The sequence below is a fragment of the Callorhinus ursinus genome, unplaced genomic scaffold (genome assembly GCF_003265705.2).
Source record: "Callorhinus ursinus isolate GAN/ISIS: 27379988/994484 unplaced genomic scaffold, GSC_fseal_2.0 scaffold8, whole genome shotgun sequence".
NCBI lineage: Eukaryota > Metazoa > Chordata > Mammalia > Carnivora > Otariidae > Callorhinus > Callorhinus ursinus.
In genome coordinates this window covers 22,565,847-22,581,076 of record NW_027397070.1, presented here as the reverse complement: position 1 = coordinate 22,581,076, position 15,230 = coordinate 22,565,847, and the positions used below count along the sequence as shown (strand labels likewise).

General features: G+C 33.4%; 1 protein-coding gene across 4 annotated transcripts in view; it reads left to right on the top strand.

The window, feature by feature from the left end:
- MDGA2 (MAM domain containing glycosylphosphatidylinositol anchor 2) overlaps positions 1-15,230 on the top strand; it is a 799,761-nt gene that overhangs the window by 590,301 nt on the left and 194,230 nt on the right. For 3 of the 4 annotated variants that reach the window (XM_073895160.1, XM_073895161.1, XM_073895163.1), the window contains one exon: positions 11,000-11,293. The exons of the other annotated variant lie outside the window; for it this stretch is intronic. In XM_073895160.1, the coding sequence (XP_073751261.1) occupies positions 11,000-11,293 (294 nt within the window). The remainder of the gene's footprint in view (positions 1-10,999; positions 11,294-15,230) is intronic. 4 annotated transcript variants of the gene reach the window in all.

Here is a 15,230-nt window from a genome sequence, read left to right as displayed (position 1 = left end):
GCACTGACATTTTGTCATCCTCATAAGGGAGGAATAGATGTATTTCGGAATGTCTAAACCTCTTTACTTCATAGAAGCAGATTGAGAGCTGGGATATCTGTATTATGTGCCATTTTAGGATAATATCCAAACACACGGATCAAATTATTGTGTCTAATGAAAGAAATTTGCGATCTTCTTTCCTTGGATGTCAGTGGGAGAGACCTCTATTCAGATTTTTAAAAAGTTCATTCCTGTCCTTTCTAAAATGCTATCTTCTTCAAATACTATTCTCATCTGAAATGAATATATATCCAATGGTCTTGATCTTTTCCAGGAAAAGAACAAAAGAAATGCATATATATATATATATCTCCCAAACAACTGACAATGGCAATGTAAGGTTTATTTATACATATGTGTGTATGTATATGCATATATATATACACATATATATCATATCATATCATATCATATAACATAACAAAATATTTCTTTGGCCCTGGATGTACCCATGTTCAATACTTGAGATGTCATGGGCATAAATAAAGCAAGACCTTTGCCTTCAATTTAGAAATATATGTATAACAATAAAATACAGTCATTGATATCACACCAATAAAAGGCAATGATAAAAAAACATAATAATTCACATATATTGAGTATTTACTAGATGCCAGACCTTGTGCTCAATATTTTATGTATATTATACTGTTTACTCTCTAAAAATGTAAAGTTGCTATTATCATGCTCACTTGATTTAAAGTAAACTGAGAGACATAGGTTAGAGAGATTTCCCAAGGTCATGCACCTACTAGGTGGTAGAGCTAGGATCTGAATTTGGGCTGCACACCTGAACCTTGCTCTTTACAAGTATATTATACAATTCAAAGTACTTCACAGTTCAGGGGATACTCTAATGTGCATTATACCATTGTATCCTAAATTATCATTAAAATCTCCTTTTCATCAGCCTTGTATGCAGATTAAGAGAACAGATTAAGATGACCCAAAATTGCACAGTTGGAAAGTGAGCTGGGTTGAGCCCAAGTAAGATTTCTAATCTTGTACACTTATAACTCTTTCAAACTCTCCATGTCCACTGAAAAGGGGCTTCTGATTTCAAAATAATTATGAGCAATTACCAGTTACAAAGAATCCTCCCTATCTATCCATTTCCATAATGCATAGTGCACTTTTTGAAGGTAGCGAATGGCCTAATTTATCTCTCTTGCCCTTAGTCTTAAGGACATTTATCTACTGAAGGGGCTCTAAAAGCTGTGTTAAAATGAACTGGTGTTAGTTCTAAAATAACACATAAGTTTTCAGAATGCAATGCTGCTTTTGTTATTCCCAGGATGTTTGCTATTGATTTAAGGGATGGTACACATATATAAAATGTATTTGGATAAACCATTTTAAGAGCAAGTAGACAAGGACACAAATATGTTACAGAATATAAGAATTGCAGGAAATTGATGGTCTCTGAGTTAATTTTATAGCACTCTCTCCTGCTTGTTATTTTTAGTTTCTATAACAAATGTTTAGAATGCAGTATTCAACTTCTAAAGTTGAAATTCTTAATCGATTGCTTATGCCCAAATAACTGTCATTTTCCAGCTTTACTCTGCATTATTAAAAAAAAAAACTACCAAAAATGAAAGGGAATTTGAATAATAGAAAGTTGAGTTGAAGAATTAGTCCCTTACTTCCCAGAAATGGTTATGGATTGATTATCTCTTCATCAGATAACCTAGTCATAGTTTAGTAAAGATCTTAGTACTTTATTTGATGTGTTAACTCATAATACCTCCTTTCTTATTACAGAAAAAAAGTAAGTGCTTCTTTTGCAGTCCGTATTTCTTCTAACATTCTCAGGCTAGTCCAGACTCCTACCTTGCTAAAATTTTAGCATAATTTGAGTGACTAGCAAGCAGAACTATCTTGCTCCTGTTTTTTCTTAATTTAGTTTTTTTTAAAGGTTTTCTACATGAGAGAATTTACATGCTTAATCAGTGGCCACTTATTTCTATATTTCAGCACTTGAGAAACACATACAGTAAGTCAGGGAAGGGAAATTAAAAACAGAAAAAAAAAAGTATCCTTTCATGTCTTTCTCCAAAGAGGTAAGTAGAAAATTCTCTTCTTGATACAGACTTATCTTAATGACTCTAGAAGATATTTTCTTCAAAGCTCGAGTCAGAAAAGCAAATTACACGAAGATTCTAACAATGCCAGATACTTGAAAACTGCATTTAACCAAATGCTACATAAGCAGCCCTTCGCTTCAGTTCCCATTCACTTATGTATTTCTGAGGCAGCAAGAATGGAACCTGTGTTTCTTTGCAACTGGCCTTGTAGCTTATGTAGCAGGGAAAATATGAATGCCACTTAGAGAATGATTTTCTATTTTGTTCTTTCATCTTACACTTTGTGTTCTATTGAATCCCTCAGAGACTATTCTTGTGCCATAGCAGCACCTGCTGGGAGAGGGAAGTTGGAACAGCCACACTGTTGCCTGCCCGAGTTGTTTTACTGATTGAATGGCACTGCATGTCCTCCATCTTCCAATACTAAACCCTCCAGAGTTGCTACCTTCCAAGATCCTGCCACTCCCCATATGTTTCAAATAACTAACAAAGCCATTGTAATAAGATTTTTTACAAGTCTTTCAAAAATAAGCAGTGTTATGTGTGTCTGGACGCATGTACATTCCCCCATAGAATTTCCAAATGCAAATGCCGTGGTATTTCAATCTCAAGCTGGTTTTTAATATGTGCTTTCTTCCTGTTTTATTGCTAGATTTGTGAAATAATTGTCAGTTCTGTTTTATTTGCATCTCCTGACTTATTATAGGTGAGTCAGGAAAAGAAAAAATTGCATGTTAGTGCAAAACGAAAAAAAAAAGGGCAGTTTTTATTTACAGAGTGTGATAGAACTATTTATGCGTATTCATATCATGGACAAAAACAGTAGGCTCACCATCTGGTGTAAGGAAATGTTTAAAAATAAGTGCCTGTTTCATATATCATTTACCCACAAGACTATAAGTAATACAAGTCTTAGAATATGGGTCCCCGTGGACATTCTGTTGTATAGAGCCAAATATAGCCTCTTCTTTACTGCTAATAGAGGAAAGCCACAGAGAGCATGGATAAATTCCACAGTACTACCAAATGCTTTTGATATTTTACTCCCTGTATCATTACTGTGACCAAATTAAAATCTAGTAGAATTGCTAACTTTAAAGAAACCAGTTGGTTTTTTTGTGGTTTTTCTAATCAAAAAATAGAGTTCATGTGTGAAAAAAATGATCTTGAAATTCATATGCTTTATAATTAAGCCTTGGATAATCAAGAGGTGATTCTTCATCAATGGTTTTCTCACTTTGTTTTCTTAAATTCTTCCCATTTCTGAATTGGTGCTCCATCCATCAATCAATAATTTATCAAGCATCTCTGAAATACTTTAAAATGTCACATGGTATGACAGGTACCAAGGAAGTAGATAAAACGTGGTGCTGACCTCAGGACATTTGAGCTACATTTGTAAGGGAGAGGGCATTTTGTCCTGGCATCTGTAGGATAAATTAGATATGCTGGGATCAGAGATGTGGAGAATAATTAAAAGATACAGAATTCAAGAAGACTTAAGGACACTGGAAAGTTAAATTGGGCTTTAAAACAATGGGGAATAATTGGATGGGTATTATGAGAGTAATTTCTGGAGAGAAGGAAGGAAGGAAGGGAATGAGCCAAAAATGTTAGGAGAACCCGAAGACCTGCCTAAATCCAATAGAGAACTTTTCACAGAAACACTGTAGCTTAATAAAGTTTGGCAGGTAAGAAGGAAAACAAGCAATGGGATTTAGACCTCTATCCTAGAACACAAAAACTACTGAAGATACCTGAATGGTGGAATGACAGGATTTTTACTAAAGATGAATGCAGAAAGGGGAAGAACTTTTTAGGAGGGGAGACATTAATCAATTACATTTTAGTAATTCATTTGTAAGGGGAAAAATAATCCAGAAGGAAGCACGGCATTCAGTATATTTATATTATATTATAGATTAACCTCTGCCTCAGAGAAGTTTGGCATGTTTTAAAATAACTATGAAAACATTTTATGTGCTACATATCACATAACTCACCATATTATCTATCTCTGTGATTTTATAAAATAGGAATTGTTTCCAATAAGTACCCATTTGGGGATTTCTATTCCTTTCATGAGAAATGAGGTATAGAGTGTTGCTGTCTTTCATCAAACATTTTATGTTACCATCATGGTTCCTAAAAGGAAGCAAATATTGGCAGGTTCATTCATAAGTGAGAAACCTTTAGCATGCTGGATTTCTTTTGTCACCTGGAAAATCTTTTAAGCATACCTTACTAAATATCTTAATTGACACATATTAGTTAAGAAGATGGATCAAGCTTATTAGTTTTAAAAGTGTTTTGCTGGCTTCGATTGGAATTATTTTTAAGTTGAAGGAAATTCTCAAATTTCCCTTATATAGTCATATGAATATTCCCCAGTAGCCACAGAACATCACATTCTTATGTTTCATGTCTCAAGGCAGTATTCCCACTCTTACTTATGTGTTAGTATCTGCTGTGAGTTTTAGATTAGATTAGAATATTTCCAAAAGTAGTGTATGGACATTTTAAAATATGGATTAGAGTAATGATATTTTTCTCACTTATATTGCATATACTTTTTTTGAATGGAAGAAAAATGAGTAGTTACAGTAAGCATGCTGACAAATTCACTTAACTAATGTCTTTTCCTTATCCATAATCCATTATGAGAAGTAATTAGTGATCTCCCATCAATAACTATTGCAATTGCAAACTATTTTGTTCTTTACATCCATGTAAAATTATTTTGTGATTTTTCAAAACTTCGAAATTTGAGTATATCCTTGCACCTGTCTCATGCTTACAAAGCTAATCTGTAATGAGTTAGCAAAAAAGAGATTGAGGACTGTTGATGTGGACACTGAGAAAGCTCTCGAGTGTCATAGAATATCTTTTCTTTAAAAATATGTGGTCTGAAATAAGGATGTTACTAACCTAGGAGTCTCAAGGATCACCAAGGATGAAACTCACATCCAGTCTGTAAAAGTTTTTAAAATTTACATGTTGTTTTTGAAGATTACCAAAAAAAAATAGATGTGGTTCATGTAAATTAGTTATATCTACAAATTCAGTATTTACTTAAGTCTTACCTTTTTACATTTCTTTATATACATCTGGTCAGCTTGAGAATTCCTGAATTCTGACCTCTAGGGGTCATTTTTATAAACACACTTTTTTTAAGTCTTTTATTTATGTTTTAAATATAGATTATACATTTTAATTTAAAACATACATAGGTGTTATAAACTGTTTCTCCGTAAAGTTCAAGTATAATTAAATTAATGCCATACTTAGTTTAGGATTCTTAAAAGTGGGAGTGTGGTTGTCCTTCTGGAGAAAATTCTTCTTATTACTTACTTTATTATAATTTTTATGTTAAAAGAAATAGATCTTTTGTTTCAATATCTACTATTAAAGTACACTATAAATAGTTATGTGTTTTAAGCCAATAAGTCCATAATAAGCATATTGTGATGTCTTTGTTTTAGACAGCATGATATTTTCTCCTACAGTTCAGATGAACTAACTTTCCCCTGCATTCTTTTGAGTGAGGAAAATAGACCAGTCATTTTCTGAGTAATGACTAAAGATTAAATTTCCTCAGCTTCCTTCCCAATGAAGAAATAAAAACATTTGAATTTTCTGTATTTGTTTTGTTTCACAGTCTGTGATACAATGGAAATGTTGACAGAAAACCAGTTTAAATTACTTGTCTATGTATTTATGTTTGGAATGAGAAACTTTGGTGTCATATCATGCTCTTCAAGTTTCTCTGATTATAGCATCTTCTACAGTAGCATTTCAGATAAGAAAAATCAAAATCGGGGCATGTATAATCTATATGTCATAAAATGTACCTTTGTGTTTTCACCAGGAGGAAATTTTTTCTACTGAGTGCACTGTGGATAAGTGTGGATCTCACAAGGTGCAGACATTTCAAAATTTTCTACTTAGTTTGATGCTTTCACTGGAGACAATATTTCAAGAAAAAATAATTTAATTGATTGATTAAAAAAAGGATGTAAAAACATCATGACAAACGATAAATGGCATGTCCTCAAGCTAGTGCTTTCTTTTTTTTCCCCTTTTAATTTACAGCTTCTCTATTCAGTTTTTTTTTTTTTGAAGGGCTTGGAAATCATATCTTCTTTATTTATTTATTTTTTTATTATGTTCAGTTATATCTATTTGGATTTTTAAATGAAAGGTGAAAGAAAAGAAAAACTGGAAGAGTCCTTGTTTGACTCAACTTTCTCATACACCCACACCCATCTCAAGATATACTGCATCTGAAATCTATACTAACAACATATTTTGCAGAAGATTCTGCTACTTCTATGGGCTACTAATCATTAAAGAATTGCATTTCATTATTTATTGCTTTGGTTTTAAAATCTTTACAGTTTACGTCTCATATTTATTTCTGTTATATACACAACCTTTTACCTCACCTTCTTATTCTTTTCGCCCTTTCTCCCTCCCTTCCTTCTTCAGTTATTTCCTGACTTCCTGGTTTGTGCCAAGCAGGAAAGCAGGGCACTTTAGAGGTAGAGTGACTCTCTGCACTCTGTGCCTTCAAGGAGCTGTCTGGTCAGGGATATAGATGTGGGAGAAAAGAGAGGGCAAAGCCGAAAGTACAGGTCAAACAAGTACAGGGTGTAATACGTGGCCAGGAAGAGTGAGCAGCAAACCCAGTCTAGGGGGTAGGCAGTTACCACAAAAGTGGTAATATTTGAACTGAATCTCAGCACATGAGGCGGGCAGGAGCTCCTGGAAGTCAGCCAGGACCAGATATGTTGGACATAGGAAAGAAGCGCTTGTTCAAGAGCACGGAGATTCACCAGTCACTGAAACTGCAAGAGAATGAATGTTCTGGGAGTGAGCATTTCTCAGACTGTGTCATCCAGAATACCGTGCCCAGGTGATACATTTGTGTTATTACAAAGTGGAGTTTTTATCAGATGAGCTTTGGAAAATAGATTGCATTACCATTTTAGTTTTCTCTAGGCTTCCTGGAACCTGTAACAGGCGCATATGCATTGCACATGTTGTAGAAGAGTGAAGGAGAAAGGGAAATATACAAAGAAAGTAAAATTCATCAATAATCCCACACTCTGAGAGAACCACTGTTAGTGTTTTCATATAGTTCCTTCTGAGTTTTCCTTTCCTCTATATTTTTCCCATATATGCCTCTTGCTCTTCCCTGAATCAGTGCACAATTGCCTCCCTGTCTTCATTTGTACATTCAACGTAACATGTTTTACTGAGTTCCTATCACATGTGAAATAGAGTGCTGGATACTAACAATATAAAGTATATGTTTTCTTCCCTTAAAGAAGCTCCTTGCTAACATTCATCTTCGTATGTCTTTTTTTATATAAAAACTTGATCCTACTGTTTGGATTGCTCAGTAATATCTTTTACTCATTTAATCATAGTGGTTATAGCTATTCATACTATTCACTAAGAATTAGACTGGTGATAGAGACTACTTATTAGTGTCACAAGAAGAGAAAATGATGAATTCTACTAAGCAATCTACCGATAGCCATGAAAAGAAATAGGCAGTTATGAGAGACATTTTAATGAGGAACCAATGCAGCTGATTGGAAGTGGTGGGCAAGAGGAGATGGTAAAACAAAGAAAACTCTATGGCTTTCAGTTAGCAGATGCTGTGTGTTGATAATTAACTACCAAACTAAGTCAAGAAAAAATAGCACTTAGGTTTGGGAATTTGAAAGATTAGAATTTAGCTGCAATCGTAGACTGAAAGAGCCTCGGGATAAAGTTAGAATTTGTATTATCAACATATAGGAGAGAGAAATCGGTGAGAAAAAAAAAAAATGAGAGCTCCTAACAGGGAAATTTATAGTAATATTTAAGAGAGTTGCCTGCAGAATTCTAGAGAATGGAAAATTTAAGGTGGAGAGAGAGGGAGAAGCTACCAAATCTTTGAGAAGTTATAAGGTCTTCTTCACCAAGAAAGATGCAAAGAAAGATTAACTCTGATTCCAAGATTTTAAAAGCCTCATGGAAGAGATGGTAAATAAACTATATTTTAGTTGGGCTTTGCTGTTTAGCAAAAACTGGGCTAATTTTTTTTAAATCTATTTTTATTTTAATCTAGATTAAAACTGAGGCTTACACTTCTGTAATTTCGATTATGTAGGGAGGAAAGTTTACCTAAATAAATAACACAAATAAACATTTAAAGGGAGTTGTTTGAACTACGTAGTATGATAAACTCAAAAAATTTATTTAGCTAGTCCACCATCTTTTTTTTATTAGAATTGCCTAAAGTATTAAGGTCTTTGAATACTCATCTTATTAAGTCAGGAAATAAACACTTTCATTTAGCACCATGTCTGTCCTTCACGTTCTACTATTTGTTTTTATGGTCAGAACATTAATAGCCTTGGACCTCATAAAGTACAAATTCTTAGTTTCAAAAATGAAGAAATTAAAGCTCAGAGTGACTAAAGTTGGCCAAGGTCATGTGGCTTGTTTTTGGAAGGGATGAGGAAGAAAGATTTCAAATAATAACATTCCATTAAATAAATAATCTTTTAAGTTATCATTTATTTTCATTTCTTTCACAAAGATTTGTCTGAATTTGGATATATATTTGGCCTGGGGTATTTTATAAGCAATTTTGACATACATATGAAATATTCTAATATAGATAGAAAGGTATTTAAGATAAATAAAGATACATAAGATATAAAATGGATCAGATAATTTGCAAAGAATGTGTCATTTACCCCTTCACATTTCTACCTTGGCACTTTTTTATTGTCCCTAATAGAGTGACCAAGAGATAGGCAGGGAAGATTGCTCCAGTTTGTCCCTGGGAGCACAGCAGTAATGATCAGGAGGAGGGAGGTCCAGTGCTAACTCAAGTTATTCATTCCAGACACCGTAGTTTACTGGAGATTGCTGCAGGGAGCATGTCGCAACATTGGCCACCTGCTATAAATTAGCCTCAATTTGAATTTTGTTCAAATCAAAGCATTTGTCCTCTCTTATTCTTAGTGTTCTCACTTGTTAAATTTTAATATGAAATATTTGATCCTTAGGATTATCAAGGGAATGAAAATGTAAAACCTCTAAGTATGCCTGGCACGTAGTAGGGGCATAATTGATGTTAAATGCAGAGGTTACTGCTGTTGTTCTTTATACTTTCTCATGGAGGGTGAGTCAGTATTACAGCTTCTTCCCCATCCTGCCGCTTAGAATTGTATCATTCCCTTGTGGTTCATTTCAAAAAGAACAAATTATTTGACTAAATCATTTACTTTTTTATATTTACAGAAGCTAATAATTTAATCTGATTAGTTATGTAGATTTTTGAAATGTAACCATTTTAAAAGATATATTTTAATGTCAAATTCTGGAATGTATGTATCTACTTCAAAAAGGTGGTGGTTAGTGTTTCATAATTTCTAATTTCTAAGATGTATGCATTACTTAACTAGTTTTTTAAAATAAGTAAATGAAGGAATTAAATGAAAAAATAGACATGAAGATAATTAAATAGCAAGATAATCAACTCTCCTGTCATTTTGGACTTGAATATATTTTTCTCTATGAGTAATAAGAGCAATAAGATTTCAACATGTGTTGAAAAATAATTTAAAAATTATGTTTGCTTTTGTTCCTGGGCACTGGAACACAGTAATGCTAGAAGTAAGAGTAAAATTGTGCCTTTTATCCATATATGCAGTACCACCTCCAAGCAGAGCACCTGACATTTATCAGAATAGAATTATTCAAGTATTTCTGGTTATTCTTATTCTGGCGTTCTAAGTTAGCCATACTTTTTTGATAGATGTTTTATTGCACAAATACAATGGATTTCATGTACATTTGTATAAGAAATAAAAGTCTTCAATGGGGACAGGTGATACCCTTTGTAATAAAATACTTCGGGTACTACTTGCCTCTTAGTGGTTCATGCTTTTCACTAAACCCTAACATAAATATACTCTAGTTCAGTAAAGTAATTTCCATTAAAATGAACCTCTCATAAATATCTTCAGTAAAATCGGAAATTAGCTTTACCTGAAAAAATTACAATTCTTACATCGTTGAAATATGTTTTGGAAAGTTCACCTGGAATTAATTCTACAGAAATAGAGGCAAATTATGACAAACTATTGACAATGACCTCAAAATGTCTTAAAAGGCGATTACATGAAATCCAAATGTTAAAAAAAAAATACTAAAAGTCCAAGGAGAAGAATATGGTGAGTGGATTCTCCGAGTGTGGCATTGTAAGTCGATTGTTCCATTCCATTTCCATTAAGGAGAAAACAAACCCTAACCTTTAGCAGTTTGGCAACAGTTTCTGTACCAGGGTCAAAACTTATGATTTTATATCAGAGGTTCTTCTTTTTCTTTTTCCTATTACTTGTGTATACCGTGCCAGCTAAGTTGATAATGTCTCTTATCCCTTTCTTTTAGCAGCCTTGGGTAAGAGATGACAGCATAGGAAACAAGACTGAAAAGCTGAATCCTACCTTCAGCAAGCAGGATCACTCTTCTGTGAAATGCAGATGTTAAAAACCCAGTTAATGGCTGATAATGACATGTCATTGAGTAGATTGTTCTTATGTTGACCATTCATGTTCCAATTTAATGCTTTATTTATTTTGCTAATGTTTGAAGACCTCATTTGTGAGAGTTGTAGGAAAACAATTCAGAATTCTTTTAAGTGAGAGTATGTGCCACTGACTCCCAGGGTCTCTATGATTTTTGTCATCTGAATTGTCACACTTCTTCAACCAGCAGAAATTGTTTCCTTATGATTTTCTGTGTTTGAATATGCTTTACCAGTTTATACTAACCTTGAAAAATTTTCTTTTTCCCATTTCAAGTTCCACCCAATCTGACTGTTCCACAGGAAAAATCACCTCTGGTCACCAGAGAAGGGGACACAATAGAACTGCAGTGTCAAGTAACTGGAAAACCTAAACCCATCATCCTCTGGTCTAGAGCGGATAAAGAAGTTGCAATGCCTGATGGCTCGATGCAAATGGAGAGTTATGACGGAACACTGAGGATTGTGAATGTATCTAGAGAAATGTCAGGAATGTACAGATGTCAGACCAGCCAGTACAATGGATTTAACGTGAAACCAAGAGAAGCTTTGGTGCAGCTCATTGTGCAGTGTAAGTAATATTTTTTTCCATGTGTTCCATTGGGGGACAAGGGAAGAAAGGATGCGATTATTCTGCTAGTAAAATCAAGTGAATTTTGGAATTGGATTAGGATAAAATGTTTCTAACCTTGTCATTAGCCAATTGAAACTGTATTTTTCCCTAAATCTTCCCCTTGCTTGAGCTAATACTCATAGAATAAACAGTATCAGTGTGTGTGTGTGTGTGTGTGTGTGTGTGTGTGTGTGTGTGTGTGATGATTATGTGTGTGATGATTATGACGGTATTACATGGTTGGTTAATGCCAAAGAATCAACAAATCTAATGTTTAAAAACTGGCCATGTGCACTGAGGCAAAGTAGAGATGGGAAATAATTGCGATTACCATACTCTCTTATTTTCACCGTTCTTGTTTCTACTTTAGGCATTTGCATGCCCTTTCCCCAAATTATCCACCTATTTCAAAGCATCCCTTTGCTTAAATTGTGGAGACCTAATCATGGAAAAGCTATGTTTCCATATCTGAAGTTGTAAGAGTAGATTACATAATTATCTAGTAATATTGAAATAATTCAAATATTAGGTACTGAATTTTTGTTTGATTTTCTTAATAGAAAATGGTTTAACCGTGAGAGTTAAATATGATCAATTATTTGTATTGAAATCACTGTTACATTTCTGACCAAAAAAAAAAATTGTAGACATTGTGTGCTTTGAATTTGCTTTTAGTATTAAAAGAACATAATTTCTAAATGTAAAAAAAAAGTTGAATGTTGTCCTTGACGTTAGGTTATTAGAGGATGCCCTGGTAATTCGGATGGGGGGTGGTACAGATAGTGCCAAAAAGAGAAGCAGCAAACTAAGCACAATCTCTTCGAACCCCAGTAGTGCTGCTCTAAGTTTGAATTGATGTTCAATTTGTTAAATACCTGATGGCAAAGTCTTTAAGAATATGAATGAATTAGATGAAAATATACACTTTGATAAGCAATGATGTTGTTTCCTTTCTATGGCTCTCTAACTCAGAAAATGGAAAATAGAATTTAATCCAAAAATGTCTCTTTTTATATTAGATTTAAGGATGTTGGCAGATTGGATTAACTGACTTTAAATTTGAAAGAATAATTGAGATACGGAAGGATTATGTTTGGAACTGATACCAAGTTCATTTGTGACTGAGTTATGTGAGTGGGGGGCGGGCAGAGAGGAACAAGATTCTGGGCACTGCTTAACCATTCCCTGTCCCCATTCTTTAGAAACTCAGATTCTAGTTTGCTATTTGTCCTATATATATGCAAACTGATAATTTGTCAAATACTTTGGCTGATTTCCAATTGATTATGAGTTTGTCTGTTTCCAAATAACACAGCTTTTAGATAGCAAGTTGTATTCAGCAGTTTAGTATTGCTTTTTCCTCACTGGTCTTTGTACCCATGGCAAGCTCATGGGTAGGAGGTTCATGTGAAAACAGGTTCCAGACAGAAAAAAGAGAAAAGAATTAAAAAAGAGAAACTTCTCCTCAATTCTAAAAATAAATAAATAAATAAATAAATAAATAAATAAATAAATAAATAAATAAAAAACTTTCCAGGGACCATAGAGGAAACTGATACAGTTTGGAATACTTTATTCTTGTTGGTAATCACAGAGTTCTGTGCTTCCTCTGGAATTAGGCACAAAGCCCTGGTGTTCATAAAGCTGTTAGGGCTACTAGTATTACTCTGCTCACACCTCTCTGGGGACGCTCTGATACAAATAAAAGTTAGGGAGCCCATTGATTCTAGGGAATTTTGAATTAAAGTTTTAAAGAACCAGGATCTCCAAACTCCATAGAATATGCAAACTTTCAGAATTCTATGAGTGTGTGAATTTTTTTTCTTTCTTTTTCCTTTTTGCTTCTTAATAAGTCCCATAGGAAACATTAAGCTCAGCACAAGATTTAAAAATTCAATCCTGTAATAGTGGATGAAGATAAATACTGGCATGGTTGTCTCTAGTGTCACAGGATGTAATCAACTAAAAGACACCGATAGACTTTAGGCAAAGTTTAGTTCATTTAATGTAAATAAAAAGATCTGCATCCCAAGGTGACTTCACAGAGCAGGAGATGTAATCTAACAGCACTTCCTCTCAGAGGCAAGCTTCCCTGGCCTATGAGGAAGCCAGCTGGGTTCCAGCAGCCTTGCCAGTTTCAGGTGAGGATGCCATTATGTCTTTCGAGAAGCTCCCTTTGATGTATTCCCAATTCTTGTGAAGAATCTGATTATGTGTCTGAGCATTTGCCAGGTACAAATAACTGGAAACAACTCCAGATTATTCCTGAGTGAATCCAATGTTGATTTTCTAGGCACATAATCCCTGCTAGCCAAGTCCAACCTGCATGCCTAACTAAGGCTTATTCCTGCAAAACTAATAATGCAGGAATTCTGATATTTTTTAAATGATAAACATTCCAACTTTTATAGTGATTTCTTAAAAGCATGAAAATAATGTGGGATTTGTGCTTAATTTGCAGTCATGCTACATGTGAGAAGTATCCATACGAATATAAAATACTAAGTTATTTCATACACGTGTGCACACGCATCTACATACATGTGCATCTGTTTATACTATCTTCAGCAATTAGTTACATCACTGCAGCTACAAACTTTGCCTTATATCTATTTTGTATTCTCAGCATAATATATTTTGCATTGTAGCTATTCATCAGCTCTGTTGAGTAAATGTAAGTTATGGTAACAAGTGGAATAAGAATATACATATTGCATACTCCTTGCTTCTTACATGACTGGTTGTTATTTATTTAGGTTTCAGGAATATCTGAGGACTTGTTGCACAGAGTGTGAGACCTGAAAGTGTTCAAGTATATGAAGAAGATGTCAAATTATTCTAACACTTATCAAATACCTTTTTCAGGACTTGAACTCTGTACTGTAGTTTATTATAATTTCCTTTCTTAAAATATTTATTAGATTGGCAAATTCTGGGACAGTCTGTTTTACACACACATGCACACATAATGCACACATATTTATATATAATTTTATGATTTGAAATGTAAAAGAATGAAAAAAAGATCTTCATAGTAAATAAACAAACAAAAAACTGGTATCTCTAAGGCACATTTTTTTCCTCGTTTAGTTTTACTGTGTCCAATTAAACAATAACCCAGCAAAAAGACTAAAGGAGCATAGAAATAATTGTATGTAGGACTTTGATGAGATTGTATGTGCCTAAATATAAATAGCATATATGTCTCCATAGTCTATAAATGATGGAATACTTTATTTAGTTTAATGTTCTAAATTGCCTAATGAGATTTATTGTTACTTAATGTTGAATTAAAATTATAAGGCAATCATTTTATTAAAACGTATTGAATTATTTACTATCACCCTGTTAATTTGCTTCTTCTTAAAAGGTATAAAGAATGATATAACAAGTGACAGAAAGCTCAAGGTATTTTACACCATTCTATGTCCTGTTAAGAGTAGCTAAGTCATCAAAATGAAGTAGAATGAAGTAGTTTAAATTATTAAGTTCTTGTGCATATTGCTCATTCCTGGAAAGCAAAAAGAATATATATATATATTTTATTATAATATTTTTAAATTCGACAATTGACAGTTATCACAAATGATATGGGCCAGGACAGGTAGTTGCAACTATAATTCTAAAAGTTTGAAAAATAGTGACTCAGTATTAATTTAAATTTTTTTAAAAATTGCTAGATGAAACTACAAAGTGCAATGTAAAGTTTTAATAACAGACCTTCAAATTTTTAGCCATTACTTAATTTCATCTCCATGTTTTTGGAACTGTAATAATTCTTTTGTTAACTTTCCATCTCATTTTTATTCAAAGCAGATTTATTCCATTACAGTGGATTGTTTGAAAATAAAATAGTTATATATGTCAATTGATCCATATCATTTAAAAATCATAG